Source organism: Pungitius pungitius, chromosome 12 (assembly GCF_949316345.1).
Source record: "Pungitius pungitius chromosome 12, fPunPun2.1, whole genome shotgun sequence".
NCBI lineage: Eukaryota > Metazoa > Chordata > Actinopteri > Perciformes > Gasterosteidae > Pungitius > Pungitius pungitius.
Genome location: NC_084911.1, coordinates 12064540 through 12087179, shown reverse-complemented (window position 1 = coordinate 12087179; position 22640 = coordinate 12064540). Strand labels below are relative to the sequence as shown.

The window sequence follows — 22640 nt, the reverse complement described above, 5'->3', positions numbered from 1 at the left end:
AAATGCGAACCACGCCACATCCTCTTTCAGTCCCAAAGCGGGTCGTACAAAGGGAAACGAGGTTCCCGGGACTCACGGATGGACTGAGGACTAAATTGGCACAAGCATCCAGATGTGGAACCGTGGACTCATTCAAATTAAAAACACACACACACACACACACACACATTCAAGCATTGTAAGGCATCAAAACCACTGTTATTACAGCGGCAACCACTGCAAACCCCCCAGGTGCCCTTCTCACGTACTTCTGCAGCAGGAAAGAGAAGTCAAATCTGCAGCCTGCTCTTCACTCAAAGGTCACCGAACATTTCATGTCTGAAACAACGGGGCCTCGAGAGATCACCTGTAAACAAACCTCTGGTCTCAAACTGTCCCTGAGAGGGGAATAACCTTCATGGGGCTGTGTACGTCTAAGTTATTTGAAAGTAGGAGGGATATATAATCAAAAATATAAATGTGTATATTATTTTGACTTTTTTCTTTGAAGACTCGTAAAAAGTTGAATAGAAAAAAACAATTTTATATGTTCGCATCAATTGTTGTTTAGAATCATTTTTGTTGATTGAATTAGCACATCTCGTTTTAAGTGAGGGTGGGGGGGTGATTTCTTCATGTCACCTCATGTGAAATATAAAGTTCTGCCCCATGCCGCGGCCCAACGACCTTCACACAGCCCCCAACTGCCATCGCCAGGCTTTGTTCGTCTTGATGCGACAATGTAGAGCGAAAGATAACAACGTCGTGCTGCGGATGGAGAGCGAGGGTGAAACAAAAGAAACGTCTGTACGCAGCAGCACCTATACAACGTTATCACCTACAAGAGCTCCTCTCGCTCTTAAAGTTCAATGAGGGGCCATTGTGTAACACTCATCCACGCTGTACACAGGCGCACAGACCACAACGCATTCACTCACACAACAACTGTTGCAACACATTATGTTTGAACTCCGTAGGCAGCAGCCGCCTTGTCTGGGTGCCTGAATGGGTTTCAGGCCTGTAGTGGGCCAGAGGTTGATCAGATGCATTGACTGAGGTGTCGGCATCAGCTCGCAGCGGGTAAGAGGGGAGACAAAGGAAGGGGGAGGGCTGAGGTGTGCCGAGAAAGGGCAACAGGAAGCACAGCGCACGTCTCTCGGGGTTAAGGTCAGGGTCCGCCAAGCCCGAGGCAGGAAGCGGCTGAGATGGCTACTTGTGCTCGAAAGGCAACAAGAAAACAGTCTCCATCAATAGACCACAAAGACAGGGGGGGGGGGGGGGGGGGGTGAGGTCTGAAGATGAGAAAAGAACAAGGGAGGGCAGCCTCATAGGAAAAAAAACCTTTAAAAAAACCTAATGTAATAAACTTCTGTCTATTCAATACTGTTTGAGTCATCGCAGAGAGGCCAGAGGGTGCAAAGCGCTGTGGTGCTCTGAGCTACATGCTAACGTTCACATGTTAACAAGCTCACCACGACGTCCCAGTGTTCATCAGGTAACAAAACACAAGTTGGCCCCTCTGTAGAAGCTGATGGGAGGGGAAGGACCCGTTCATACTTCGGCAACTATTGAGTCATAACCTAGTTAAACTTAAGAGTTCTGATAATATAATGGCAAAAACATGTGAAATAATCCCAATGTGACGGCATGAGTTAGCTTCCATGCAATGTATTCTTAATTGAGACCAGTATCATGCAGCTCATATCAGCGAACAACAACAACAGTTTGATTCTGTGGAAGGCTTTGGATTCCCAATATGAAGCATGAATGATTGCAAAACAGTGTGGAAACAAAGATGAATAGATTTCCTTTGTCTAACATCATCTGACATGTCGCGTGAACTGCTATGAGGACCATGGACCACGACGTAGGCGTCATGTGAGTGACAGATGAGCGTGTTTGGTCCATTCTGGATCAGCGCTGACATCCACCATTACTCCCAACCTGCGTTTCTCTCTGCGTAGTAAAGTACGGATCAGATAAGGGCCACAGATACTCGTCATCCGAGCCTGGCTCAGTAGGAGAGGCAGCAGGTTGTGACAAAAAGCAAGTTTCAGTGGTTTTTGTTGAAACCACCTCCATCCTACTGCTTTTACACATCACACAAATAACCTCTTCACGCTGCTGATAGCATTCAGCCATTTAGGTACTTTTAGAATGAGGGACTTTTTTGTCTTTAATGGTCGCTACATGTTAGACGACAATGATCCGTATCTCATGTTGAGAGAGAAGAAAAAGGTGGTCAAACAGTCTGATTTACCAGTTTAGTTGGATCTAAATCAATGCACACACACACACACACACACACTGCCGCGCTAGAGTGTGCAAACTAATGATCTTTCTATTGGTGTTTCACCTATAAATATGCCAAGATACAACAGGGATGTTCAGCTGCGATCCTTTTCTTATGTCCACCTGATGAAATTTGACACCTTAGGTACGCATCCAGCTAACGCTGATATGAAGGTAAATGTTTTGTATGTCAAAAAGTATTGCAAAGCTCCTATTTTGACACACAAAAAATTAACGTTGTTAACCCTTCACTTCTTAACAACTTGCAGCAGTTAATTGAAGTCACAAAAGTTGCATTAAACATTTGGCCACTTAACCTTAGGATGTCTTCTTTTATTAACTATGCATTTTCAGAACAGCAATGAGATAGCATTCAATGTTAAATAATGGAGCAACAACTACACAATAGCATCTGTTATAGAGCAGGGATTATGTGAAAGCTTGCACACGTTTGCCACCATACAGTAGTTGATGCCAAACCAAGTAATCTATTGCAAAATAAATTTTAAAAAAAGGAATGATAACCCTAACCCTAAAGGAATAATCTGTTTTTGCAACTTTTAGAAGTCAAACCTTTCCAGATTTGGCCAAACTACAACGTTATTTACACAGTTAATTGTGCTTAGGAGGCCTTTCACCTGATTAAAGGCAAGTACAAACCTGTAAATGTGTTTGTGTGAAGACAGTGGCCCGAGCTTCGAGCGTACGAACAAACTGATCCAAGATCAGCATAGCGAGGCAGCAGCCGGGACGGCACCTGAGGGCTTCACCTACCAAACACCATGTTCAGAGTAAATCATAAACTAGAACACAGTGTTAACACGCAACAGGCCGAAAAAAAAAAAAGTTTTTTTTTTCTTTGCTGGTTTTACGTCCTTTTGGCAAATTGAGGTCATACGGAGATAATAAACCGCACTGGAGGGAGGGGGCGGGGGAGTCAAAACAAAAGGTGTTACATTTCTGGAGAATGTCATGCAAGACACCCGAAAACATTACATCAGGTTCCATCTTTGGACAAAAACATCACACTTTAAAAAAATATGATCAGCCAAGAAACCCAAACCCATCCCAAACTGAAAAGACAAACCTCACGCATTTCTTTTAACCTTTATTTCACAATTTTATGCCATTTATTGTGTTTTTTTTGTCATAATACCACACACAAATGTCAACTGGCTAAAACAATATAAAACATAACTTCCACAATTTGTCATTATTTATATTATGTACATGCACTCATACGCTTAGAGGCAAAAAACTCTCTGGCCTTCGCCTTCCCGAGTGCACTTTCATCCGTCTTCCTGCTGGTCGAGGGGCTCCATTCAGGGTCTCTCAGCTTCTGCTTGCCAGTCGGACTCAAGAGTTGTAATAGCATCTGGGGATTCACACAGGTTGGTTTCTGCTTTGTGAGCATTGTGGGAGAAGAACCACCAACGTGATGGTACGCTGTTTACAGCACGCGGCGACAGCTTGCTCGTACTATGCAACGTCTCGTCCTGCCGGCAGTTTGGAAAGCAGATGACAAACCGGAGTTGAATGTGTATGAAGTTCCACCACTGCGCCGGACGAATAGTTTTCACTCCCAGATGGATTTGCAGAGAATTAAATTGGAAAACTAATGTGATCTTAAGAATCGTTCCTCTATTCTCTGAGGTGGACTGAGCGCCGCTTCCTGCCAGAGTTTAGCTTAGAACCAATGCACCGGCCCAGGGACGATCCGTACATGTATTCTTTAGATGCTTTTCTGGGAACTCGGTTTGGAGGGACGTGTGGCACGGAACGAAGTGAGGGATCAGGAGCACAACGGCAGGATGTTACTGCCATTGTGCATCCGACGGCTTCACCTCAGCTCGTGCCCCTAATCATGAACTATCTACAATACTTCTGGGTTCAATAGAAAAAGAAAAAAAAAATAACTGGAAGTTTAAGAATAAACAAACTCGCCTCTTCTGACACAGCCAACTGAACTACACAGAGTGGCCTGGACATCTTATTTCTACAGCTCTGTTGATATGATTACTCGGACTTACAGTATTAATGGAGGCCTGAATGAGCTCATGACAAAGTCGCTCTGTGGTCATCAGCTAAGCATTAAAAATGTTGAAATGATTTCTTAAAGATCGAATTGGAATCTTTTTGAACTTTTGTTGTTTAAAAAATAGAAAGGAAGAAAAGAGACACAGGCTCTCGTCACTTTTGTAATTGAATGGTAATACTCAAAATGGGATTCTTATTGGAGTGGTCCGTCGGGTGCTGCCTGCCTCCTGTTTGTGACCTCCATCAGTTGAGGCTGCTCAGACGGGGTCTGCTCCCCCCTCTATGTGGGGGCGAACTTCTTGGCCTGTGCTCTTACCCGCTTCTCATAATCCATCCTGTTCTGACTGAAACACAAAAGAGATGAAGACATTCAGAACCCCCTAATGTCATTCAGAAGCTTACGTCCAGGTAGTACTTCATAAGGAAATGTGGATTTCTCCTTTCGTGTTGTGACTTGCATTTGGTCTCCAAAGGGCTGTGATTAGGAATGGAATTCTCTCAAAAACAGTCAGGGCTTTGAAGGAAATTACATACACTGTTTGGATTATCTCAAATGTTATCAAACCCTATCACAAAGTATTTTCCTGTAAAATATTAACATGGCAAATGTAAAAAAAAAAAAAAAATCAGCTTCCTTTCAGGCCTCATTTGTAGGCTTTGGGGTGGGTCGGGTCATCACAGCACCTACCAGTAAATTGTGTAAGCTTCTGCTTGTGCGGGGTCTTGAATGTTAGGCTCGTTCAGCAGCTCCTGGATTCCCAGCAGGATCTGAAATCAGAGCCAACGTTCCTATAGTCAGATCCTACACCCCTCCTGCATCCCCACAGTAGTGTGAGGCCGGCACATGTGATAAGGACCCTCACAGTGCCAACGCCAGGGTGAGCCAGTGGATGAAGTACCGCAGCAGAGGGTTGACACAATACCAAAAGTACTGCATCTGCAGTGTGCTGCTTCATTAAGCTTGAAATGTGTGGCCGAGGAATATTCATTTGTCTGCACACTGTTGTTGCTGAATGCATTTCTCACATCTCAATTGTTTCTCAGAGCAAATTGTTTCAAGTAATTTCTTTCATTAAAATTATTGACATTTTTTCTCTTTTTTTGTGTGTATTTCGAGTGATTTATCAAGGATTATGTATTGTACATCTCAAATTGTGCTTTCATTCTCTGTATGTATATAAATGTAAAATAAAGTCTGCTTTACCAGGTAAATCAATGAATTGTTTAATTTATTTGTATTATAAATGTACTATGCATGTGCCATGCTCGATTGGCCGACGGCGTTGCGCAACCGCCTTAGAAAGTATTGTTATTTAGCATTAGATATTTTAAAATGTTTTTATTTTATTCCTTGCACTATGTTGTCTTGTTGTCCAATGTCTAAATGTATGTTATGCACCAACCGCCAAGTCAAATTCCTTGTATGTCTGACATATTATGGCAATAAATGTTTCCCGATTCCTGATGATTCTTGGTATTTGGTTTTTAAGTTAAAAAGTGCAATGCTGCGTGGATACGGGTATGAGGGAGACCGTTGAGTGTTCAGACCTGTTTGATGGTGATGGCGGGCCTCCAGTCCTTGTCCTCCTCCAGGATGGACAGACAGACAGTGCCGGATGGGTAAACATTTGGGTGGAATATTGGTGGCTCAAACTTGCCTGAGAAATGAATGTGAGTTTTAGAGGTCAAAACGAGACTGACTTGGGAAAACACAAAATGTTCCTTAGATAGTAACATTAAGTAATTGTTGGGAAAACCTGAAATCTCTCTCAAAACCAAGAGGATTTTAGGAAGTATTGTCAAGATGGAGAAATGTTCCTCACATCTGTTTACCAACATCAATAGCTAAACAATATCTTTGTTCAACATAGAAACAACTTAGAAATTCACTCCGCTAAGCTTTCAATCAAAGGTTCTCTATTTGATACAGTCAGAGCATCAATATATCCACAAACTACTTCCTTTGCAAACAGTGGAGAAAAGTTTACCCGAGCAAAGAATAAAGTTGCTGTCAAATTTTTAAAAATAGATACGGTATATATATATATATATATATATATATATAAAACACTGTCATCTTTTACTTACACAACGAGTACACACTACCGACTAAACAAGATACAGTGACATTGTTGCCCAAACTCTTAATTATTGCACTTCCTCTTATTTTAGGCTGAACGGACACCTGCATGTAAATGAGGTGGACTGGAGCACCGGGTGTGGAGTGTTTACTCACATTTTGGTGGTGAGGAAGGGTAGTCATCTTTGAACAGCATTCTGAGTTTATAGAGCCCTCCTTCCCACAAGGTCTAACGAGACGAAGGGGGAAAAAACTGCTTTAGTAAATAGGAAAGGATACAAGAAAACATTAAAAACATTGACGAACATAAAAGTGCCATTATGGATATGAAGACCTAAGCATCTTGGTTTTTTCAAGCATCCCGCATATTTTGCTCTTTTTTCTTTTCTTTCAAACTTTGGCCTTTAAATGCCGTTTGAAATGTATTATCATTATCTAATGCAGGATTTAAAAATCGTAAATGACCTTCATATGTTGCTCATGCCTGTTATTTCAGTGGCATATTTCTATGTTGAATAGTACTCCATCACTTGCAGTATTTTAACATGATGATCTGGTGACAAATAAAGCACCATGTTAAATACCTGGTTGTGAGGTTTGCTGTCTAACATGGAGAATGACATCTTAATGAATTGTGCATTGAAAGGGTTTCCAGCTGGTCATTCTGCAGACCGGTGGGAGTAGCTGGTTCACTGCAGTTTCTGCTGCTAACTAACTTACTCCTTTCTTCCCCGGAATCGCACACTCCCAGTTCATCAGATTCATGGTCCCATCGGGATTCTTTGTGGGCACAGCAACAAACCCCTGTGAGATTTACAGAGACCCAAAACATCAATGAGTGGTCACTAATTAGTCATCTACGTTGTGTAAATTGCACCCGTTCCTGTTGAATAAGTATCGACATGTTGCTTACGAATGGGTGGTCTTTCCTCCAGGCTTTACGCTCCTGAGACAGTCTGCTAAGAGCGATGCCAGACATTGCTGCTCATGAACGCCTCCCTGTGGGGGGAGAAAAAAACCCCACAAACACGTTTATTATTCAATTTAAATCCTCCACGTACGTGCATCGCAGCCGCGATGTATTCTTCGGGGAATAGCGCTACAGGTTTCACCATTTACCCAAACGTCGGGACGTATTCAACGTTGTTAAATGAGATACGTAACGTTAGATTTACATGGTAACGTTAGATCGGGCCGATGTACGTTAATTCCTTACAAGGACAAAATGTACAAAAGCAACAGACGACGAACAATTGCCTCGCTTCGACCGAACTTACCTCTGGTTTTTATTTGGCTAACGTTGAATACCGACGATGACGCGGGTTTGAGAACGTTAGCTTAACTGCTTCGCTGAGGCTAACGTTGCTGCTATGCTAACGGCGGCCCAACAGAAACACACCCTTCGACGTTCAAAAACGGAACTAGTGGGCCAGTTAGGGCGAAAACGACCAACCCGAAAGAAACTTCAATTTCATCAACATCTCCCAAATAATCTTATCGACATATATTGGTGTTATTTTTCCCAAATGAACCACAGATGTGTTACAACAATGTGACTCGCAACACCGTTTCCACAGCTAGCCTATCGCGAGAAAGGACCCCAATTTGTTTATTTCGTAAGGACCTTCAGGCAGTTTTTGGGAATATGCGAGTGACACACGTCTGAGACGGTCGGCCATCTTTGTTGTGGCATTGGATGCATTCGGGGAAGTTCGCGCCGTTGAAAGATTCCATCATTCTGAGTCATGCAGCCAGATCCTAAACGACTCACCTTTCACTGGCCATTTTTAATTTGTTTCTCAATTGTTTCATGTAGGCTCTACAGAATATTTTATTTGATAGTTTTGATAGATTAAATGGAGGTTGACGGATGTCCCGAACACAGTAATATAAGAAAATACAGGCAGAGGCTGAAAAAAATTCAACTCATTTTGCCTTTGAGCTGACGAGTGTGACATTAAGGGGGAAGTATACGCTGGAGAAGCTTCTGTCGGACCCCGAAAGGAAGGTTTGGTTAATTTGGAGCGATTATAGACTTATATAAGAAGACATAGTCATCACAATGTCAACCACCAGGTATGTGGACTGCCTTTTTGAAGCTTGAAGCTGAGCATTTCGGACGTCGCTATCTTGGCTTTTTGCAACCTGTCAAACGTAAGTGACGCCATACAGGTATCTGGTAGCACCAGCTTGTAGCCGCAGTGACCAGTCAATCACAAAATAGCTCAATTTCAAACTTGACGTCACCATAATTATTAACATAACGGACATCATGCTGTATATAAACTAGCAATTGAGAACATAACCTGAAGGTGATGAATCAAGTGAGAAACAAGATAACTTTCTCCTTGACCTCTATACAATCAAAATTGTTTTTTTGCAACCAGAGGAGTCGGCCCCTGCTGCCCTGTTGAGAGAATGCAAGTACAAGGCATTTACTTTAATTTGCAGAACCAGAGGTTGCCACCTGTAATAATTACACATCTGCAAACAGCTTGTAATTAATACACAACTGTAGACATAGTGAACAAAGTTCACAACTCAAGAATAATTGTTCAAAAAAGGTTGATCGTTCTCTTTTGCCCAGTGGTAATTCTTTGTTCCCTTTTTTCTTTTTCACCCTGGTGGCCCCTAGCAACAGCTGACATCATACACAATAGCTAATAATGCTTCACTTGCTATTGTCCACAGTTCAAAAAGGTGGCAGTGCCATATTTCCTGTAACAAAAGACAATGATGCAGGTTGGAACAAGTATACAACTTTCCCCGCAATCTTCTAAACAGCTCTCCAAATACAACTCTTGCTCAGCTGGTTCTAATTTTTTATCTTAAATTAGTAGACATTTTCTTTCCCATTTAAGTTAAATAATGTGCATTGTACACTTGCAGATAATAGCTTACCACCATGGAGTGAAAAAAAGGTGAAATATACTAACTTAGTGGTTAAGATCAGGCATATTGCCAGACACCTAAAATCAAGCACAGGAACCAGTTTAAACTGGATTTGATTTTCTCTGCGTCAGCATCCAAATTAAAAAAACACATTTTACGTGTTGTATTCTGCAGCCTTTTTGTGGTTCTCATTTCTGGGTTCAGTTTTATTTTAGTAACAATTTGATTAAAAATGTTACGAAGGAAAACAAATTACATTAAAAAAATACCAAGAAACAATTTTCACTTTCAATGAAATTAAGCAGGAAGAGAAAAAAGCTCCATATAATTCCATTAACTGTGAGGAAAACATGGTGTTCACTGTCTATTTCCTCCATATGCAGTTTTTTGCCCTTATAACAAACTAATATTTACTTTTCTGATTACTGAATAAAGAAGTAAATCCTTTGTGTCATGAGATAGAAATGATTCAAAGAGGAAAAAAAGATGACAATGTATCGATTTAAAGCATAACAAAGCAACAGCCTCACGATTTATTGAAAAGTGAAATATTTCATCAGTACATTGTTAAGAAAAATACAATTCACAGAACCCTACATCCCGTAATTTCAAAAAACCTCTGAGATTTCCTTATCTTTACCATCGCTAACATGACAAAATATAATCGTGACATCAAAAACCATGTTAACCATTCTAACAATATTGCAAACCTTTCTGCATTATACAAGGAAAAAAAGATAATTTGCATAAGGAGAGAAGATTTTTTATAACAAGTTCACTCTGTGCGCAGCATGAACGATCTCCTCCGTGTTAGTTGAAAAGTTCTCTATGAGACTCATCATGGCAGCGAGAACACTGCTTTCCCACCAGACTCTTGCTTGTAGTGACCGACTGACGTTCCTCTTCCTTCACTTCTTTCCCTCCCCCTCTGTGATGATATGCTCCGGCGATGCCCTTTTAAACCATTCTGACCAGGAGCCGTCATAAACGCACACCCCAGGGTGCCCGAGCAGGTGAGCTGCCAGAACAACATGACACGCTGTGACTCCGGAGCCACAGGAAGCCCACAGTGGTTGCTCCAGGTCCACCCCCGCCTCTAGGAACAGTTTTGAAAGGGCCTCAGCTCCCAGCTCGTTGCCAGAGGCATCCAGGAAAGAAGTGAACGGCATGTTGATTGCACCAGGGATGTGTCCCGGTAGTGTGTCTGTAAGAGTGAGGCAGAGGAGTGACAAACCATGTGAATTGCCGGTAATAAAATAAAAAAAAGTTTCTTCCACATATCACGTTCCTTCAGCAGTCCCATCAGCAGCAGACAACTCATTCTGCTGAAGTATACCATGACCATCTAAATCACTGTAAATTGTTTTTGTTTTTTTATTTTAACATTCTCATAATACAAAATCTACATTATGTTGGATGTGGAATAGATCTACCCGTCATTCATATGTGTATAATGTGTTCCAATAAAAATAGACAGCTCGGTAAATGTGGTACTGTCGCTAACCTGTCGGGAAATGGGCTGCTTAACGGTACAAACTTTTGGTAAAATTCTGGATTGGTAGAACTGGTAGAACAGGCGGGTGCCCTGACCTCTGACCTCAGGATGCGTGGATAATGGGCTCTTTTCGATGCTTAGGTGCCCATTCATAATAATAAACTCTGCATTTTGGGACAGAAATCTCATAGCTCAAAAGGGTTTTGATGCCGTATCAGAGCATGCCGTTTACTAGTTTTCCTTAAAGTCTTAGGGTGGTATTTTGGATGGAAGTCAAATGAACCTCAAGGGTTGCAGAGATAATAGAGCACTAGAACACATTAAGGTCTTTTGCAGTTGCACAATTTGTTTAATTAACAAATTATTCGTACTAATTTATTTTTACTTCCGATTCATGACACGTACAAGTTGACCACTCTGCGAGGCCGTATCTACAAATTAAATCTTTATATTAACAGCTTTCAGATGAGGTCAATTTGGGTCTCCGATAGTTAGAAGTCCAGCTCACCGTCTCTGGGCTCCGGCTCAGTACCCCTGAACCTCCCTGCGGACCTGGCATCCACCAACTGGACTTTCTCGCTCCGGATGTTCTCCAACACGTCCTCAAAGCTCTTCACCCACGACGGGTTCAGCGTCGCCTTGAACTGCGCGCGCTCCGGTTTGGAGTCGACACAAGTCACCGGGTGACCTCCGGCCAGCCAGCTCCTCATGCCGCCGTCCAGCACCGACACCGACCCGTGTCCGAACAGCCGGAACATCCACCAAACGCGGGGCGCAGAGAACGACCCGAAGTCGCTGGTGTCGTACACCACTACGTGCGTGTCGTTGCCGATGCCGAGGTCCCCGGCGTAGCGGGAGAAGTGGCCGCACGTCGGCAGCATGTGATCCGCAGCGGAGCTCTTGTCGCGGCAGTCGTCGATGTCGAAGAAAGAGGAGCCCGGGATGTGCCTCTGCGCGAATTCAGCTCTCGGGTCCCGCTTCATTTTCGGCAGGTACCACGAAGAGTCCAGAACGCGAAGTTTGGGCCCGACGAGGTTGTTTCGGAGAGCATCCGCCAGCCACTGGACCGACACCAGCGCCCGGGTCTGCGCCGCCATGACGAGGCACTCGCGTTGTACAGGACGCGCGCACTAGAGGGAAAGGTTCGGGACTGCGCGCGCGAAGGGCAACGCGGAAAGGAAACCCGAGAGGCTACGAGGCCCAATCCCAATATCACCCCTGAACCCTGACCCCTGACCCCTTAGTGCCTTAACTGACGTGGTTGAGTGTGAGAGTCTGTGAGGGCTTCTGGGATATAATAATATAATATAATATGGGACAGAACTTTGTTGTCACATATCACTCTCAGAATTAAACGTCTACTCACGAAATAAGAGCTAATTCTAAATAGTGCTTTATTTTCTTTTTGTTTAAATTGCTTCGATGACAAAGTTTATATTTCACGAATATATTATTAAATATAATCTGATTTCACGGTTTTTTTCTCCAGCTTTAATCATTGATGTTTTTTAATGTATACATTTTATTATGACAGTCTGAACACACGTGTACCGTTCTCTTTGTTTACCTTTTTTACGCCTCCTTGCTTTCACTGGTTACCCCATTTTAAACTTGACTGCAATGAGTTATAAGGAGGGGGCGTATCCATATATTTAAAGTCCACTTCTTCGAACCCACCAGCAGGTTGTGCCAGATTTTTTAACACAATATTTTGTAGGATCAAATACGATGAAAAACTATTCTTTAACCTGTCATTAATAGGTCTCTAACGGAAGTCTGGCAGCAGCAGCACTCATTTCCCTTTCTTTACAAGAAAGTTGCGACATTACACTGAAGTCATATTATGTTCAGGGCTAAACTGCCAAAAGACCTTTATCACACAGCCGTTTTTCACAAGCAATGATATGTGTCTCATTTAAATCTATCGAGCACACTCATAGCATATATTTAAGCGTCACATCAACGTTAAAACTTAAACATTTGCGATTGTACTTAGTAAATTTTGAAAGCTGATTTCTAAGTGCTGCTTTGTCAAATATTCGTGAGCTTCGGATTGACCTCGGAGACCACATCTCTTGGTGAGCCACTCATACCAGGAGCCGTCATACACAGAGAACCCGGGGTGTACACGCAAAAGAAACCCCTGAGTGTCAGTGTTGGAAGTGATGACTGAGGAGTTGATCCGTAACCATTCATTGCCTCCACGCACCACTATTACTGAAGATTGAAATATTGAAGTGACATCAACTGAGTATCCTCTTTACTTCTTCAAGTTAACCTGATTGATCGCATGTGCATCATGTTAACACTAACAATTTACACTACAAATGTCATGATGTTGTTGCCCTAAAGTTCTTCATTAAATAAGAAAATGCTCTCTACTACGGATACTGTCTTTAATCATTTTAAGGTCTGCACTAAAATCAGAGTATGGGAACCCCTTCATGTAAAGCTGATTGAAAGAATTGCAAGAGTGTGCAAAGCTGACAAAGAAAAAAGTAATTACTTTGAAGAATCTAAAAGATTCTGGTTTGCTTAACACTTTCTTTTACTACATAATTCCCTCATAGTGTTGATGTCTTCAATATGAATTTTGTGATGAAAATGAAGGTAAAGAAAACCATTGAATGAGAAAGTGTGTCCAAACATAGAACTGGTTCTCTATGTCATACAGATATGATGACCCACCCTAACTTGTGAGATAATAAGAACTATTTTGCAAGGTTAAAGTTTCCCAGGAACAATATATTTTTTGAGATGTGCTCCATTTAGCATTGACAAAAAAGCCATTTGTCAAGACTTTATTGATTTCATTACAGTTTTACCAACACAACCCAAATACTGTTTCCATTCATTAACAAGGATCAAGACTAAACAACTGCTTTCACAAAAAAGGTACGTTTTTTAATTTGATTTAGTCAAGCCATTGGATAATTCCACGCCGGTGTTTGAAATGTTAAATCGTATACGCTATAATTGATCAAATACAATCCCAATTCAACATTAGTCATGTCCTACAGCCTATTCACCTGTTAATGATCAGGGCATGTACTTAATTCCTTTCATCCTTGGAATGATATGTAAATCTCTGATGTCATCATGCTGAAGCAGCCAACACAAGTAGCGCTCTGTCCCCATGCCCCATCCACTGGTCTGGAGTGGTTTCACTTCCCGCATGTCAATGTACCATTTGTAGGACTGCTCTGGCACTGCATGGTGCTTGAGGGCTTCTTTCACCATCTCAGGATTAGAATGACGTTCGCCAAGACCCAGAGTCTCTCCCAGCCCGAAGAGAAGGTCAGCTGCTTTGGCTTTTCCGCGCCCAGTGCCCTCCATATAGGCCTGGTAGAAAGCAACACCTAGATGGTCCATCTCGGTCAGCCAAACTGCACCACCATTTTTCTCAATCAAGACTCGCTCTCCTTTGCGTGTCAGCTTTCTGCCAAACTGCGGCTGACCATCTTGCACCCACTCAAAGCAGTCAGCAGAGGGCATCATGGGAATGGCCTGGTCCAAAGATACTCTTGGGAGAGGAGTTTTTCCATCCAGCTTACTCAGCATGGCTTTCACATGTGCAAGAGTCCCGGCAGTGTTTAGGATCATGTCAGAGTGTTTCTTTAACATGGACTTGGTTAGATGAGCCAAGTACTCTTCTGCTGTAGAGATGGCTTTGTCCATGTCTCCCAACAGTTCACACTCCACATGGTAGAACTGATTCAAATGAGTGGCATCAGGATCCTCGCCTCTGAAGCTGGAAGATATGTAATATGTCCCTGGCAGGTTCTCCTGGAAGCGAAGGAAATATTCAAGTACAAATTGCATCGAGTCAGCCAGGTAGATGTCCTGGCCCAGCAGGTTAACAGAAACTGGTTCTGAGTCCGATCCCAAGCCCATTGGTGAGGAGATGGTGTCAGTGGTGAGGGGGGTCAGAGCGTAGGAGTACTGGCAGGAAGAGTGGAAATATTCCACTGTGCTGTGGAAAAGAGTGTTTTGAATCTGGAACAGGTTGCGATACCACTGGCTCTTGATGGCAAGTGTGGAGTGAGACTGAGGGTCCTGCCATGAGTGAGAGGGCTTGCAGTGGGTAATTTTTGAGTGGATCCCTTCAAGGGCCTCAGGGTCGGCAGCTGGGCCATCCATTGATGACACATATCCAGGGTAGCTGTGGAAGAACTCTGGTTGCAGATCAGCAGGTTTAGGACCATCTGGTAAAGGTAACAGAGGGATTAGCTTGGCATGGGCGTAATCGATCTCAAGGCCCTCAAAGATTAGTCCAACTCCTTGAGCTCTCAGCCCTCCTTCCAGTAGTCTGGCAACTTCATAAGTGGCCAAGATCAGATTTTGGTAGTCAGCTTCCTCAAGTTTGAAGATGTCACTGGATAGATGTTTACGTGGCACCACAACGGTCAATCCAGGTGTGTTTGGATAGGGTGTCAGGAAGGCAACATGTTGACTGTCCTCCCACACCCTCCACTGTTGCTGCTCTCCACGTACAATTTGACTGAACAGGTTATTGTTGGAAGGGTCTCCGCAAAAGTCAAAGCATGAAGGTGCATTTGGTGTGGGCAGTCCACTTCTAATCTTGGCTAGGATCTGGTTCAGTGCCTCATCATCACAGCGTGGCCCACTTTTGGAGGTGCAGTAGCCAGGATTATGAGTTTGGAATTCCTCTTCACTTGCAAGGTGAGGCTCCCATTTTGAATCTAGGCCATGAAGAGGAAGCAGTCTGATTTGTGCAGGTTGATCAGGGACTGGATTGAAAACCAAGCCACAGCGCTGCACTTCCAATCTCTGACATAGCAAGTTTGACACTGTTCTCGCTCCTTGTAGCATAGCCACAAAGTCAGGTGTAGGCAACTGGAAGATGCTTCTGACCCCACTAAGACTTTTTCTGGTCAGAATGGTTGACCCTGGAATCCAGGGGTTGGGAGCCAGGTAGGCAACCAGGTCATTGGTTTCCCAGATGACATATGAGAAACTCTTGAGAGGCTTGAAGACCTCTACACGTGATATGTCATCAATCATTGAAGCCACAAACATCACTCCGGCATTTGTTTCAATGACGGCATCACCTTTGGTGTCCAAGGCAATGATTCCTGCACAGGTTCCGTCAAGATTGTCCGCCATCACTTCTTTACATGCTTGCCTAAGGCTACAGCCAGTGTGGTGGTAGAGACTGGCTATTTTCTGTGCAACTGTGTGCCTCAGAAAAATATCTCCATCTCCAGAGCAGGCAATAGCCAACTTGTCATCGGCATATATTCCCGCCCCTACTACTGCCGTATCCCCAACTCGTCCTTTCAGCTTTCCAACTAACCCACCTGTGGAAGATGCAGCGGCCAACCCACTCCAGCGATCCAAGGCCACAGCTCCAACTGTCTGAGGGTGGATGTTTTTTGAGGCCTTCTCCTCACTGAGCTTTGCAGTTAACTGACTGTGACGTATATCAGTGTAGAAATACTCCGCCCCAACAGGCTTCTCCATCTCCAACCCTTGTAGAAACTCCTCAGCCCCATCTCCCACAATGAGTGAATGTGAGCTTTTCTCCATGACACATCTTGCAGCCTTTATGGGGTTCTTCACACTTTGCACACAAGCAACAGATCCTGACCTCATTGCATTTCCATCAATGATGGTTGCTTCCATTTCAATTTTGCCATCTTTGTTGAATACTGAGCCTTTACCTGCATTGAACAAGAAGCAGTCTTCCAGAGCTTCTACTGACTTCTGAACAGCGTCTAGACTTCTTCCACCTTGTTGAAGCACTTGAGATCCAAGTGTTAACGCTGTCTGTAGCGCAAACTCAATAACACCAATGATGTTTGTGTTCAGCATCATCTCCTCTCCCGCACCACCATGGATCACCAGAGTGTAGTCTGTGTTCCTGCCAGAGGTGGAGTTACTAAAGGTCTTGCCGTTGTCCTGGCGGTCTGGGACATGGTTTGTCTCTCCATTCTCAGTTGGACTCTGATTCAGTGGGGCCTCTAGGGCTCCCATTTGGTGTGCAATGGCGTACCTAACAGCTAGAAGCATCACTAACTTCAGGTTCACCTCCAGGCTTTGTTGCAGCTCCTCTAATGCCAAAGCATAGGTCCCTTTCCCATTAAGAACAATGCGAACCTTGTCTCTCTTACCTAGGTAGGTTACAGCCAGCTGATCTTTGGCATAAACATTCCCTACTCCACATTCTACACCCTCCATCAGATCGGTACCTGTGAGGTACACAGATGGACATCCAAAGGGTTCCAGGTGCTTCTTCAGGGGGTTGTCAGATGGTAAGGATTGACGCAAGGCGGCTACATGGGGACCAACTCCTTTACCACTTTTGGTGTTTTTGATGAGGCTCTTATGCTCCAAGAAAGCGGCATGGAACAACTGAAGGAGTTCAGGCGTGTATTGGATTGTGTTATCTGGGCCAATGGAAGCCTCCAACACCCTTACTAACTTGAGAGAATGCATGGTGATGGAGTATGTAGGATCACAACGGCCATGTTTGTAGTGACGCATATGGGTTGGTGTGATAAGTAAATGCTTGGCAGCAGCTTCACCAAGGGTCTTCCTCAGGGAAAGCTGCAAAGAGAAGTTCATCCAAGCATCATAGAGGCCTCTCTGCCCTCTCAGAGTCGAAAATACATCAGGATAGGCGTACATATCAAAAGTGAGAACTGGATGTGTTTCTTTTAAATCAGGATTCATCTTGGGTGTATTTACTCCTTGAAATGGGAATGATAGGGAGGTTGGACAAACAAAATTGGCATTTTTGATGTTGACCGACTTATTCACACGTATGTCAGGACCAACTATGTTTAAGTCTGCAGTTTCAGACAGATTGTACAATTTGTCAGTTATGAACCCTGCTACCAGCCCATCCACAGTGCTGTGCTCAAACACAAGTCCAGCCACGCCATCCTTGAACATCACCAAGTTCAGCATCTGTTTAAATAAAAAATAAAGATGTAATCAGAACCAACCCTCTTTAGATTTTAAATAAATTTTGCCTGGTTCGTTTACATACGTCTTTGATTCCGAACTGGCGTCTATGATTGATCTGATTTCCTAATGTTTTGTTTTATGGTCTACATTAAATCATAACATTCATTCTCCTTATTGTTGGTTTTGTATTTTTATACCACTCATTATATTGCTTTCCAATTTTAGTGGCATTGATTTTTTTCACTTAATTGTGCATTCAGGCTGACAGCACAAAAGGGAGAAATTTAAATGCAACATTAAAATGGAAATTTAATCTAATGCACGCAGGCATCCAGCATGATCCAAATACCTTGTCATAGTATCTCAGACATGGACTGTCTCCTCCTCTTCCCCCCACTCTCACTGCATTCAGGATGTCAGCCAGATCAGACGGTGCGTCACAGTCTTCCAGACTGAGCGTCAGCACGGCACTCTCCATCAGCCCAAGTGATGCAGCCGCTTCCCCTCCTTGCTCCACGATCTCTTCCCTGATGGCAGCCCAGGCTTTGCGCTCCAGAGCCGAGAGGCTGCAAATGGCAGAGGGATCTTTCTGTTTTCCTGCACTGGGTTGGTCCATCACCTGATCCAGCTGGTTGTAGATGTCAATGAACTGTCGAGCAGAAACCAGCCCACCAGTGCTGGGACGCTCCAGTATGTCCACAGGGAACACTCCTCCAACACAGGTGACGATGGCATGGAGGCTGTCTGGGTAGACCTAAAGATAACAAAGCAGATTGCAGACCTGACATTTTGAATGAATATCTTCTATTATCTATCTATTATGTATTAATCTTACAGGTTATCTCACAAAGCAATCTTAATGAATCTTAACCTTGATCTCATCTTGACTCCTTCCAGGAATCCGGGTGGCAGCAAATACCTCAGACTGCTGTGTGCGCTCCATGGGCACGTTTCCCTGCAGAAGCAGAGGCTCACTGTACAGCTTTGCCGCTGCCCAAAGCAGAGCCGCTGCCCTCCCCAGCTGGGTACATTTCTTTTCTTTTGATGGAGGAAGAACAGCGGGGAGGGCAGTGGAGGTGGGCAGGGGCTCAGTGCAAGACAGCAGACTTCTTTTGAACTGATCGGTCACCCAATTCTCTTTGCCTGAAGCCCCAGCGGACAACTTGTCCTGGGCCTCTTCAAGCAGATCCCTCTGCTGTTCCAACGTATTTTTGAACTCTGGGTAAAGGTCAGGACCTAAACTGAGCTGCAGGACGCGGCTCACTTCTTGCAAAGTGGCGTCCAAGTCTGGGAGAGGGTAGTTGAGAAGGGTCATCCTGTTGATGTGGGGGAGGCTTGAGTGGGAGAAAAAAAAGTATCCACTGTTATTACCTGAGTTTTACTTTAATGTGCTCAATGATATATGATGTGCAGCTTTTTACATTTTGAAGATGAAATGACATGGTAGCGTGTAGGAAGGGCAAGTCTTTAGTGAATTGGTTAATGGAGACGACTTTTGAGTTGATATTTTTTTAGCTGTTGGAGCAGTGGAGGTGCCATGAATTTTCAATTCAATATTGTGGTGGCGGGCGTGGTTTCAGCCCGGCTGCAGGTGGGAGAGAGGGGGAGTGGCTCGGGGAACAGTGCCAGGTGGGAACAATTGACTGATGATGATTGACGTGTGTGTGTGTGTCCTCCCGTCCCTATTTAAATAGTGAGGCTCGCGAGCGAGCGGGTGTGCGTGAGGAGCGAGCGGAACGCCGGCGCGAGTGACGGAGAAACAAACAAACAAATAAATAAATTGTTAAACTATCCACCCTGTGGTCGCGGTACTTTGTCCGGAGCCTGAGTCACCCACACCCTACAAATATATTTTATTAATTTTCTCTACCCCATTTCTATAGCTTATATTTTCAGTCCATACACAACAACATCCTCTGTCCCGAAACCCTCACATCGCACACAGCAAATGCACCAATTCACCAATGCACATCCCTAATTCAGCCTCTTCCCCAGAGTTTTTGAGCTTTCTCGCCTCGCAGGTTTCAATCCATCTTGGATCTGTCTGGACTGTGTTCTGCTGCTGCTATCATTATTATTTATTACAATATATATATATACAAAATCATTATAAATATACATATTATATCAATCATCACTCACTCAAGTGAAGTCCTTTCATTTCCCCATTTGTTCTCAGACTCTTCAAAAGTGACGCACAATCACACCACACCCACACATGCATGTTCACACACACACACACACACACACACACACACACACACACACACACACACGCACACACACACACACACACACACACACACACACACACACATACACACACACTGCCTGTTCATTTTTTGGAACTCAGATTTGCATTGTTGGCTTTCTTGCCTTCAAAAACAACATTATATTATTCAATAGAATATGATAAATGGTGATGTATGTTTATAATGTTAAATGTCACCTTCTCGTTTGAATCCTGGATGGTGTTCACTGTTACAGTAACAATTACAATAACCTACAATCTGGTTTTAGAAATGAATAGGGTTACTCAAAAACTAAATAAAAATAACAGTGGGCAATTCCCACAAGCAAACAAGGTGCGCCACACCTTTTTTTCTTCCAAAATCTCACCGCAAAAAAATCGCATTTGTCCAAAATAGTGCTAAGGAAGAATGTCACATGTATTTAATATCCACTGTGACAACAATGGCATTGTTTTAATCGAAGTATTACTATGAGAATATCCAGTTATAAGGCCATCGAAAAAATGATAACAATTATAAAATGCAAGCGTACACAATTCCGGACAAAAGAAAGCAACAAAACCCCCCAACTTACATTTTTCTTTTGTGTCACCGCGTAGCTTTTTGTGTGATGTCTCCACACAACTGACTTCTGGTCAATGATGTTTAATAATATTACCAGCCTTTATATACATATCACAGATCCCTCCTCTCTCAAACACGCACAGACACACACACACACACACACACACACACACACACACACACACACACACACTTAGCACACGCGCACACACACACACACACACACACACACACACACACCAGTAGTTAATGTCCAGCATCAGAATGAAACCATCTATATCCTTAATTTTAACACTCGAGGCAGGCCTTTTACAGTCAAGTCCGGCCTGTCCTTTATTTCTCAATCATTGCACAGCGACTAATTATGTTTGTCAGTCAGCAACAATGCAAACACACACTGCTCACACACACACACACACAGCCACACACAAGTCAAATTAAAGCGAAAAACTTTTACTTTATCTTACAGTTGTTTTTGATTGCTAACATGCATTGTTCAACACTGAAATCATACTTTCAAAGCGTTTCATACAGTCTGCATTGCCAAGATACATTTTTGGACAAACAGTTAATCTATCATCCAAAACTCACTCAGACCAACAAAACACTTCATACATGTCTCAAAATAAGCTTGTTTCACCGACCACTGCACAGATTCTCATTCAGAAAAGATGCATGTGACTGAAAACACACTGATCTAAAAAACACTAGCAACAGGGAGCATTACATCAATTACGAACTTTTATTGAAAGTTATTGAAAGTGAATTACCTTAAACATTACCTCAAACATTATTTCATTATAGAATAACAGATATTGAATTTATTGAATGTACTAAAGCATACAGGCCTCTCTCAAAGTGAGACCATGTTTTACAATATTTATTTCATCAGACATCACCGCTCTCCTCTCCTTTGTCCTCCACACACTCTCCCTTATATCGCTCCTCTTTCCCCACCAACCTGTCTTCTGTGATCCATATGTCCAAACAAAATAAGTTGCAAGCTATCGCCTTTTAACGTGGTGATGAGACTAAAGCAGGACGTCTGGGTCGGCTTTGAGCTGAAATTGCAATTAGCTTGGACTGATTATTCTTTGATTTTCTGCTAGGATAAGAAACACTCTTTACATTTGTGTTTCACTGAATGTGTGAAGAAATTTGAAAATGTGGTTTAAGTATTGAACAATGCTTGTTAGCAATTGAAAAAACTGTAGTGGGAAACCCCAACCTGTTTGCCTCACGAACGAGAGCGCATGTAATTGGGAGAAAATCTGGTCATTTTTCAACAAAAAAAAGTCAAATGAATGTTGTTTTTCTTCTTTCTCTGCGGCCTTGCTGCCCAGGTGTTGTAGACCACTGCTCTAACTGCTCAGCCAATAGTTGTTATCCATTTTAACACATGCAAAACAATAGATCTGGGACAAGATTAGGGGCCGACTGAAAGTAGAGAAAGAAAAAGAAAACATTGCATCATTGAGGGGAGGCTAACTTCTTACGTTACACAATATGTTACTCAATATGTTGCTCAATATGTTGCTCAATATGGAATTAATTATGTTACTCAATATGGAATTCATTATTTCAGTCAATATGGAATTTTGACCTTTTTAGCCTAACAAGAATTGTTCAATACTCAAACCACGTTTTCAAAACTCACACATTCAGCGACACACAGCGTGTATACAGACCTGACTGTGAATAATTTTTCACTGCTTTCAGACAAAATGCATTCAATTTTTCATATGCTAACACACTGATTTCAAAACTGATGAAAGCACATTCAAATCAGAAAGATTACAAATTTTAAACATTTCTATAGTAATTATTTTGAAATATAGAAAATCGTAGCAGAAAATCAAAGAATTATCAGTCCAAGCTAGTTGCAATTTCAGCTCAAAGTAATTGTTGTGTTTTAGAAGACAAAGGTTGCCTCAGAGAGGAGGGAGAGGCTGAACCTGTTCAGATGTGCAGGAAAACAAATCATTTCTTTTTATGCTTTAGTTTTTAGGTCAGTGTGTTATGAGTGACGTGCATGTTTTCTGGATGAGAATCTGCTTCCAGTGATCGGTGGAACGAGCTGGATTTTGAGGGATGGGTTTTTGTGTTGAGTAGGTTG

At 42.9% G+C, this 22640-nt stretch overlaps 3 protein-coding genes across 3 annotated transcripts; all 3 read right to left on the bottom strand.

Moving 5' to 3' along the window:
* Positions 1 to 3378: 3378 nt before the first annotated feature.
* On the bottom strand, positions 3379 to 8015 carry LOC119220754 (SUMO-conjugating enzyme UBC9-like). Its single transcript, XM_037476977.2, has 7 exons — positions 7666 to 8015; positions 7302 to 7387; positions 7109 to 7192; positions 6545 to 6617; positions 5857 to 5966; positions 4997 to 5076; positions 3379 to 4652 (listed from the first exon to the last, which is right to left on the bottom strand). The coding sequence occupies exons 2-7, from the start codon at positions 7365 to 7367 to the stop codon at positions 4589 to 4591; spliced, it is 477 nt and encodes a 158-aa protein (XP_037332874.1). The 5' UTR covers positions 7368 to 7387; positions 7666 to 8015; the 3' UTR covers positions 3379 to 4588.
* A 1762-nt stretch (positions 8016 to 9777) lies between these two features.
* On the bottom strand, positions 9778 to 11916 carry mpst (mercaptopyruvate sulfurtransferase). The gene is made up of 2 exons (XM_037477319.2): positions 11284 to 11916; positions 9778 to 10484 (listed from the first exon to the last, which is right to left on the bottom strand). Exons 1-2 carry the CDS (start codon positions 11870 to 11872, stop codon positions 10189 to 10191), a joined length of 885 nt encoding a protein of 294 aa, XP_037333216.2. The 5' UTR covers positions 11873 to 11916; the 3' UTR covers positions 9778 to 10188.
* Positions 11917 to 13562: 1646 nt separating this feature from the next.
* Positions 13563 to 20661, bottom strand: LOC119220688 (uncharacterized). The gene is made up of 4 exons (XM_037476864.2): positions 20535 to 20661; positions 18580 to 19042; positions 18058 to 18462; positions 13563 to 17708 (listed from the first exon to the last, which is right to left on the bottom strand). The coding sequence occupies exons 2-4, from the start codon at positions 19021 to 19023 to the stop codon at positions 13815 to 13817; spliced, it is 4743 nt and encodes a 1580-aa protein (XP_037332761.1). The 5' UTR covers positions 19024 to 19042; positions 20535 to 20661; the 3' UTR covers positions 13563 to 13814.
* Between the last annotated feature and the right edge of the window lie 1979 nt (positions 20662 to 22640).